Source organism: Patella vulgata, chromosome 5, assembly GCF_932274485.2.
Source record: "Patella vulgata chromosome 5, xgPatVulg1.2, whole genome shotgun sequence".
Lineage (NCBI taxonomy): Eukaryota > Metazoa > Mollusca > Gastropoda > Patellidae > Patella > Patella vulgata.
This window is the reverse complement of record NC_065883.2, coordinates 55,029,167-55,039,518: the sequence shown is the minus strand read 5'-3', so window position 1 is coordinate 55,039,518 and position 10,352 is coordinate 55,029,167. Positions and strand designations below refer to the sequence as shown.

The following is a 10,352-nucleotide window of genomic DNA, read 5'->3' as shown; positions in this document are numbered from 1 at the left end:
CCGCGAGGGGCCCCCACTCTTGGGCTATATCCGAAATACCGAACCTCCAGAAAGGGCTTATCAATTCATCTAAAACAACGTAATTTCAAGACTAAAAATTTCTTTAGGGAACATGGGTCTACGTATTTCTTCGTCATTTGAGATCCTAAATGGAATAAAAAATATTTTAAAATTACTGAGAAATATTTATTGCTAAAACATTATTTCGCATTTTAATTTGACAAATTTTAACGTAACTTAGACTACTAAAGAGACGATTTAAACAGTGTCTTGATAAGCGTTAGCGTTGTCATGCAACATGCGAGTAGTGCGTGCACGCACTCATAATCAATAACAGAATACTGATTAACAATATTTAGCAAATAAGTTATTTAATCTATTGTGTAATTACGCGATTTAGGTCAATAATTTTATTTTTCTAAGTTATTTAAAAATTTAATACAATCAGGAAAATGGGTTGTTCAGTCGAATACCAATATTGGAAGGATTAATGATCTCCTTAAAACACACATAATAGTGCCGATAAAGTGCTGCGTGTATGGTATATAGGCCCTCTATTCTTTTTTATATTGTGGGAAAATTGAATTTGAAAATTATATGTTTTCTGAATTTTCTTTGCGATTTAGACGAGCATTAAGTGTTTTGGTTTTTTTTTTATATAAAATACTCTAATTCGGTGATATCTATATCTTGGGTTTACAAATGCACAAAAGATTAAAATAAAACATTTAATGACGTGAGCGAACCAGGGAGGCAGTATTAATAATCTCCCACGATTTGAATATTCTTTAAACGAGCATTATTGGTCTAAAACATGGAGGTGAATCATTTCATTAACATTTTGTAAAACTTTGTTAAAATATCTTAAACGGGTTATACCCTCATAAAATTCCACATAATTCTGATTATTTTGGATGGCTCTGGTAACGGGTTAGGCCTATTGTAGCCTAATGACCGCAGGGCTAAATCTATTTGTTATGGCCAGCTCAATTGTTGTCAAGGTCGCTGTGATGTAAATACGGTTAGGACACGTGATTGTTGGCGAGATTGTAGGCAAGGATTAGGGTAAGTATTGGGGCTAGGTCCAGGGTTAAGGTTAGGGTTGGGAAAATTGAGCTGGCCTTATCATTTAGAACAAACCAGACCGCAGTTATTGTCTATTATAGCGGAAGGGAGGGAACTCCGGGTAACAATGCTGTTTCAAGACCCTTGAAAATTGTGTAACTGATACATCAAAAGTATTTTTTTATTTGCACTACAACCCGCCGTAAATCCAGCAAAGATAACGATTTCTACATGACTTAATTAGGTCTCACATGATGATAAGAGCAGAATTTGACCTAAAAAATTAAACGTAGCAGGACTCGGTTGGCGAGTCTGGACTGGAGTCCTACTCCTAGTCCTACTCCTACCTAGTAAAAATACTATTATTAACTAAGTATGTAGTAATGTAGCCTACCGAAACAAAGAATTAAAAAAATTGTAAGCTAAAGACACCTACGCACGAGCGAATTATTGAAATTAAATTGAACCATGTGTTAGTACCGAAATGCCCTAGTTTGTGTCGACTGGACATTAAACCCCATTTCTCACTCTTTCTCAGAAATTTGGTTGCTCGATGTCTCGGATGACAGAGATGGTCAGGCAAACTGAGCAAAGGAAGGGCTGAACAATCGCGACTAGAATATTTATACTTACTTCCCTTGATAATTTCTAGCAGACGGAAAAATGGCTTCGAAGAAGGGTGGCTGTAATTTGGATTCCTCGACAAAACACAAAAAAGAGGACACTGAGGATATGGATAGACTTTCTCTTCAACAAAAACTAGATTTGATCGATGATGAACTTCATAAATTACACATGTTTTGTATAAATTCAGGATACAATCCCTCTCAAATCGAACAGTTTGCAGAGCCACTTTCCAAAAAAGTTAAAGAAGCAAACAGAAAGAAATGGTTAAAATTTACCATGAAAAGCTGCTTATTTCTTTGTACGACGTGGTTTTTATTCAGCACTGATTCAGTCAACAAATTAGTGTGTACCATTGGAAGAAGGGCAGCTATTCAGGTTAAAGTATTACAATTTTCAACTCATCAAATTCTAATATTATTAAAATTTATTAGAATTTAGTCTTAACAACAGTATCAATATTCAATTAGCCTAATTGTGTAGAGTCAAGATCTACATATTATTTTATGTATTTTATTACTTTATAGTTTTATGTGCAATTGAATGCTGATTGAAAAAAAAAAAATTAAAATAGCCATAAATGATAATTTGATAAAAAAAAGACGTCAAAGAAAACTGAAAAAGACAAACAAAATCGGTAACTTGTCTTGTGTCATATTTGATTGGTCTAGCTAGACAGTCTAGGTTATTTGATTGGTAAAATGATACATAGAAATCTTTTTAGATTCTTAGTGGACCCAAGCTTAAAGTAGCTAAGTCTCTAACTCAATATCATCCAAAATCTTCAACATTGAAAACACGATTTATTTGTCAAATTAAATCAACGTTTATTGACAAATAAATCGTGTTTTCAATGTTGAAGATTTTGGATGATATATTGAGTTAGAGACTTAGCTACTTTAATGGAGATCTAATTCCATTTAATTTCAGAAGCTTATTCTTTAAATTGAGCACTATGGGCACTATGGCTGAAAGCAACTTAGTTAGACTTTGTCATTTGTCTTTTTATTTTTTAGATTATCATAGAAGTAGGCCTATAGATTGCGATAAAATTGATTTAATGAACGACTAATTCCAATTCAGTAAAGACAGACTAGAATAACCATGACATAGAATCTAAACTTGATTTCGCCATATTATATTGAAGGGAAAGTCAGTTGAGCATGAAATTAGATTGAAACTGATAGTGATGGGCTCTGTAATGCCAATTTCTAGAAAATGATATCAGGCAGTAAATTCAAAAGGCCAGCAATAGGGTTTAGCGTGGTATTACTGGATTTATTTAATGATCTACAATAACAAGCCTATTTTATATTCTAGCAAAGGCATTGTTAAGCATATTAATTAAGCATTGGGAATAAGCTCAAAAGATGTAATATATAGAATTATTATCTTCAATTACAGATTATGCCAATTTATGATTGGAGTCAATTATATTATGTTGACTGTCTGTTAGAAAATCCTTTACATGAATCTCAGATGAATCCTGTGCTGAAAGATTGTTATGTAAGTTGACTGGAAATTGTTCAGATCTGAGTTTCTCTATAGTAGTACTATTAGTAGTACTGTGCTGCATGCTCAATCAACATAATTGGAAACAAAAGCTAAACACTAAGCATATAAAATTCATTATCTGAAATTGTAGCCTTCTTTGTTGAACATATGATTATTACAAATAATTCATTTTGCAGGCATGTGAAAATCAAAATGAAATTTCTCGTGTTAAAAATATAAAAGAAGAGGATTTGATACAGAAATATATTAAGCTAGATAAACCAGTTATTGTAGAAGATGGATTATCACAGAATGATCACCAGGGATTTACAGTTGAGTTTCTAGCTAGAGTAGGTATCATTTTTAAAACAATAATAAGAAAACAATCTTAGGCAACTTTCCCCACAGAGGTTTACATAAAAATTATTTTCGGATACCAATCCCCTTGGTGTATGAGAAAGCATAGATACATAGATTTTGATGTAAACATGCAAACTTTCTTTTGATTTTAGAGATTGGTGTTTCTCTAATTGATTCTATTGTAGGTGAGCATCACTAACAGATTAATCCAATATCCATTTCAGCTGTAACAGATTCTAATCCATCTAAATTTTCATCAAATGAAAAAGCATCAAATCATTTGACAATAGAGTGAAGAGCATGAGAATTATGGTACATTAAATTTTAAAGCAATAAAAACTGTTGACATTTTTCTTTAGGAAAAGGATATGATATGTGTTTAATCCAAGTTTTGCTGATTGTTTTGAATTTTCTTTTTTTTTCTTTTTGCCATTTTTGACTTTGAAATACATTTCAGATATTTGAAAATAGCATGTATGACAGTTGTGATTTTAATTGTAATGTAAAAGTTAGCGGTCACAGATCTTTTTTGAAACAAGTGGCTGCTCATGAACATCCACAGTACTTTGCATTTTGGTAAGTTAGAGGGGAAAGATTTAGGTACAAATAAAGTATTGAATGGCACTGATTTGAATATTGAAGTGCCAAATAGATAAGTGTTGGGGCAATAAGGCCATGGTGCAACAGGCTCTACAAAATACTACATTTATATATCAGTCATGTAAACAGAATTAAGTTTTGGACATAAATTCTAAACTTGAAATATACAATAATTTTGATCTCCCAGGAATCTTGTAAAGAAATTAAGACATAAAATTTAATCATATTGATGCTTAAATTTTCCATTGTCTTTTGTTATAAAAATATCAAATTAATTCCATCCAATGCTTCCAAGAAAAAGTATGTTGTTTTACAACTTCCTGTAGATGACTGCAGCCTTTCTCATTTATTGAAGATATCATCTTGCCTCATGCAATATTTGTACACAAATACATAGCATAAATCTACTGGTACATTATTTTTTTCAGGAAGAATTGTTTTGAAGAGTCTGCAAGAGAATTACGATACTACTTTAAGAAGCCATATTTTTTATCATCTGTAGTTGAGGTAGCTGAAACAAGTTGGATTTACATTTCAAAGAACTATACAGCAAAAATGCCCAAACCAGTATGTTATTTTACATCCTAAAGTAATTGTTAATAATTGAGTATGGTATAAACTCTATTTTTAGTAGTGAAAAGTAAAGTATAGAAGTGAGTTATGTGATTGTAATAACTCCCGATAACTTCTCATCCTACATTGTACCACATGTTAGTCCCAAAATGACCTAGTTTGTGTTAAACTCTCTCTCTCTCCCCCCCCCCCTCTCTCTCTCTCTGCTGTTCAGATAAGTGTCTAAAATTCAATTCGTAGCTGAATATAGATGATGAACTCTTTATTACAGGTTCTAGTTGATGGTCCAATGGTCATATTAATGCAGATGGTGGGCAGTGTAGATATTGTTCTATTTCCTGATAAAGTCTGCACAGATGTATGTCCAGAATTAAAAGAAACTTTGCATGGAGGAGAAACATGTAAGTTCATTATTGGGTACAATGGTAGATGGATTTTTCCCCAAATATATTTGGATTCTTACTTTTTTTATTCAAATTATCAAAATCTATCTTAAAAATCTTTTCCACACTTATTAAATTATATTGTTGTGTGTCTTGGTTTCTTTGATGAATTATTTTAATATGTAAGTTTAAGATTTATATAATTAATGGAATACAAAAGTTAAGAAGAGAACTCTTTGTAGTTTGTGCGGGTTTTAGGTTATGGAGTTGTGGAGTTCTCAGATACAGATGTAATTTTCCTTGTATTTTTATTTATCATATATCTCACCATACATCGCACATACATTTATTTTCTTGCATTATTATTTTTTTCATATATACCACATATCAGAAGATGTAAAAAAAAAAAGCTTTAATCGCAGTTTTCTACTATTATAAAATAAAGACATTATTTTATTATTAAATAAAATGAACATGATAATTGCCAATTCAGTTCCTACATGTCATTTCACGGCTGAGCAAGTTATTATTGACCTAATCAAGTTGTGTCTTAATATTGTCAGGTCTTGTAATAGATATTGATTAACAGAAATCTACAACAAGAAAGGATTGTCTGCTTGTCTCAAACAGAAGTACACTAAATGCATAAAGAAAGGTCACCCATACCCACCACTGCCACCAGCCAACCTTAAATTTTAATAAATATTGTGAAATGGCACATATTTTCCTACAATTGTATTAGAAAATGTTCTTGTTTGTTGTTTAAGGAGACAAATGTTATAGTATTTGATGAAATATGTAATTGGATTTCAGTATTGGTAAATGATTTTTTGTGGATGATTGATTACTACCCTAATGGAGAAGGTGAAAGTATTGGAATCGGATTGACTGGAAGTTTTGATTAAGGCACTGATTTAAACAAAGAAGACACTATTAATGTGAATTACTATGTAGAATTAAAACCATGTTAACCCATTTCATGTGAATCATTATGTAGAACTAAAATCATGTTAATGCATTTAATGTGAATCATTGTGTAGAACTAAAACCATGTTAACCTGTTTCATTTAAATCATTTTGTAGAACTAAAATCATGTTAATGCATTTAATGTGAATCATTGTGTAGAACTAAAACCATGTTAACCTGTTTCATTTAAATTATTTTGTAGAACTAAAATCACGTTAACCCATGTCATGTGAATCATTGTGTAGAACTTAAACCATGTTAACCCGATTAATGTGAATCTGTGTAGAACTAAAACCATGTTAAACTGTTTCATGTGAATTGTGAACTGTGTAGAACTAAAAACATGTTAGAATTTACGTTGAAAGCTTTTTCAAAATCTGGGGTAACCACTTTACATCTTAATTTAATTACAAAGTGTATTTGTTTTTAAAGAATTCCTGTTTTTGATAATATTCTGTCGACTAAAATAATCGGAGATTCTTCTAATATTTTCGGACGTTGAAGACGGTTGTTTAATTTTCGCATGATATGATTTGATAATAACTGACTTTAGACAACTCCAGTTATAAACTGTAACAACAAAAAATTAAACCTGGCTTCATTTGTTGAACCTAAAGAATGCTCTAACAATTGAAGTTATTATTCGATCTGTATGAAATTGATATCAGTGTCAAGATTGTAAATTCTTCCATTACCTACAAAAGAATAAATATGCCACAACCCTTGTCGACTTTAAACCATTTAGCTTCTGTGGGTGTTTGTTTTGTTGCCTTGTAACCATATCGTTTATTTAATGTGAATCTGTGTAGAACTAAAACCATATTAACCTGTTTCTTCTGATTCATTGTTAACCTGTTTCATTTTAAAAGTATACAAAGTATATCTTACAAATTTCTTAAAAGTGTGAATCATTTGAATTCATAGGCTTTTCTAGTAGCTTTGCTTTTGCCACTATCAGGATCAGTCATGAAAAGCTCAATTAGTTTAATCATAATGTTTTTACACCCGTGTCATTTGATATTAATTAAGACCCGGTTTGGGTCTCTAAAGTATAATATCAAAGTTTTAATTTGGTCTCCTTAGCCGCACATCCTCACTTGTCTGCGATATCACCGGTCGTGAGGGAGAGAGAGAAATGGGGTTTAACGTCCAGTCGACACAAACTAGGTCATTTTGGGACAATATGGTTCAATTTTATTTCAATAATTCGCTTTCACGTAGGGGTCTTTAGCAGTGGGAAGAAACTGGAGGGCTCGGAGAAAACCCAGGCGGTTGGACAGGCGACTCTACTCCTTGTCACGCACAACCGCGGAATCGAAATCATGCCAGTTGACTTAATGACAGAACTTATTTTACAGCGCACCCCTGTCTATGTTTTTGATTTAAAATTTTATAATCTTATGCCGCCGTCATCCCAAAAAAGTTTTTAGAATTATATATTTAAAATTTTTATAAACTTGAAAATTTTTTTAAAATTTATCAAGAAATTTTTGTTCACAATGTAATAAATTGTATGAATCCTTGTTTGTTTACCACTTTACATATTATTTAATAAATGTTATTTATTCTAATGTTTTAGTTCGTAAATTTACTAATTGAGTAGTGGGAATGTTCAGCGATAGTTGAATATTTACATTAACGAAACAAATACTGGTAATAAATTTTGTCCAGCAAGGCAACACAGCTAGGCCTGAGATTTTTCTAAATTTCTTTGTGTTAATGTGAATTCTGCTTAGACTTTAAAATGACATGGTCAGTATATTATGATCAGTTTAGTGTACCTATTGGTGTGATTACAAATCATACTAATACTACTAGAAGAGGGTATAGAGGTGGAAAGCATGCAGTGGCCTAAAAAAATCAAAACTTTGATTACTTGTCGCAACAAACCTGTACTTTCAACTAAAACCAACACTGAACCTATAAATCGAAACAATCTTTTGAAAATTCATCTGTATGTTTTAGCAACTCTGTGCTTACTGAACTCTAAATCAGTTAAAAATAAAATAAACAATTTGTACGAGTACATTATTGACAATGATTTGGACATATTCATAATTTAACAGAAACATTTTTAAAAGATAAAGACGACTTTTTTACTTAACCAACTCATCCCTGATAATTATGATTATGAATTAATAAAATAAACAATTTGTACGAGTACATTATTGCCAATGATTTGGACATATTCATAATAACAGAAACATTTTTAAAAGATAAAGACGACTTTTTTACTTAACCAACTCATCCCTGATAATTATGATTATGAATTAATGAATAGAAACTTTAGAAAGGGAGCTGGTATAATCAATTTCTTTAAAAAAATCAATTAACTGTAAAAGAGTAGCATCACCAAAATTTACAAGCTTTGAACATATGGCAATATCTGCTAAAGTGCGAAATGAAACTCTTAATTATATCTATTTACCGCTCTCCGCCATCAAAGTCAAATGGATTAACATTCGACTTGTTCATGTCGGAATATTGTAGCTTTATAAGTGACACAGTGATTGATTCTGGTAAACTGATTATACTAGGTGACTTCAATATCCATGTTGGAAAATGTTTCAAAATTCCTGCATTTATTGCAATAATTTAATCTACAGCAACACATCACTTAACCAATCCACGCACAAAACCATACCTTAATAGATCTTGTAATTACAAGAGAAACTGATACCATCACCAAATCAACAGAAGTTGTAAACCATTTAATCTCCGAGCACTACAACATTTTTTGTGAGCTCGATGTCCTGAAACCTGGTCCAATCAAGAGATTGCTTACAACACAGAAAACAAAAAATATGGACATCGAGGGTTTCCGAGCTGTTTGGAGTACAAATGAGCAACTGCTGGGGATCGCCTCACAGAATAGCATGAACGAACAGGTTGAAGGCTACGGCAGAGTTTTAACAGACCTACTAAACGATCATGCCCCACTTCTAACCAAAACCTTCACCATACGACCCAATAAAAAATAGTACAATGATGAAATCTGTCAATCAAATAGATTAGGTCGTAAGGCTGAGAACAAGTGGAGAAAATCAAAACTGGAAATTGACCGACAAATGTACAACTCTGCTAAAAAAACAAAAACGCTTTCAACAACAATTGAAGGGCAAAAAAACGGAATACAAAATGAATCGTCAAAATTACGAATAAACTTTTGCAGTCCACTCACACATCCAACCTTGCGTCTGGCCAGACAACTGAACAATTAACACAGACATTTTCTGATTTCTTGGACAAAAAGGTATCTTCTATTAGCTGAGATCAACTTGATAATGACCAACCAGGCTTAAACCAACCTGATGCAACATTTACTGGGTACTTGCTTAATCACGTTCAACCCGTTTCTGAAGCTGAAATAAAGAAACTGGTTTCTTCTTCGACACCCTAATCCTGCTCCTTGGTTCCTATTCCAACCTAACTACTCAAGACCTGTTTAGATGATTTACTACCTGTGATTACATTGATCGTCAGTACATCCCTTTCAACATCCGAGGTCTCACCATTCTTTAAGTCTGCACTAGTTAACCCACTTCTGAAGAAGAAAAAAACAACACTTGACCCTAACATTTTAAAGAATTATAGACCCGTCTCCAATCTGTCATTTATTTCACAATTGGTTGAAAAGGTTGTAGCTGAACAGTTTTGTCATCATCTAGAATAACATTGTCTGGGGGCTAAATTCCAGTCAGCCCATCGAAAATGTCACAGCACGGAATCCACATTAGTACGTGTATACAATAATGTCGTCTCCTCTATTGACAACAACAGAACCATTGCCCTAGTCTTGTTGGATTTGAGCGCAGCGTTTGACACGATTGATCAGTCGGTGCTACTTAAACGCATATCCTCCAGACTCGGTGTTAATGGTGCTGCACTAGACTGGTTCCAGTCCCATCTTAGTGGTAAGAAGCAATATGTTGTCGTTAAGATCTAAGCCAAAGTGTCTTCGCTACGGCGTCCCACAAGGATCAGTAATCGGTCCACTGCTATTTACTTCCTACACCACACCAGTTGCCGAAATAATGCGACGTCACGATCTTGACCGCCACATGTAGGCCTACGCAGATGACACCCAGCTTTATGTGGAGGTAGACGCTAACAACAAAAACATGAAGAAAGTAGAGGCGTGTGTAGAAGACCTTCGTAACTGGATGAAGTCTAACTTCCTCAAGCTGAATGATGACAAAACGGAGGCTATCTTCTTTTCAAAAACAAAACTGTCTTTGCAAAACTCTGTGCTGGTTGATGATGTACGTATCGAAACTACAGACCGT

The 10,352-nt window shown here is 33.0% G+C and overlaps 1 protein-coding gene across 1 annotated transcript; it reads left to right on the top strand.

Annotated features, from left to right (window-relative positions):
* The first annotated feature begins 1,210 nt into the window (after positions 1 to 1,210).
* On the top strand, positions 1,211 to 7,637 carry LOC126820334 (uncharacterized). The gene is made up of 7 exons (XM_050548199.2): positions 1,211 to 2,067; positions 3,094 to 3,195; positions 3,381 to 3,533; positions 4,001 to 4,119; positions 4,572 to 4,710; positions 4,988 to 5,117; positions 5,913 to 7,637. The coding sequence occupies exons 1-7, from the start codon at positions 1,729 to 1,731 to the stop codon at positions 6,002 to 6,004; spliced, it is 1,074 nt and encodes a 357-aa protein (XP_050404156.2). The 5' UTR covers positions 1,211 to 1,728; the 3' UTR covers positions 6,005 to 7,637.
* Positions 7,638 to 10,352: the final 2,715 nt, after the last annotated feature.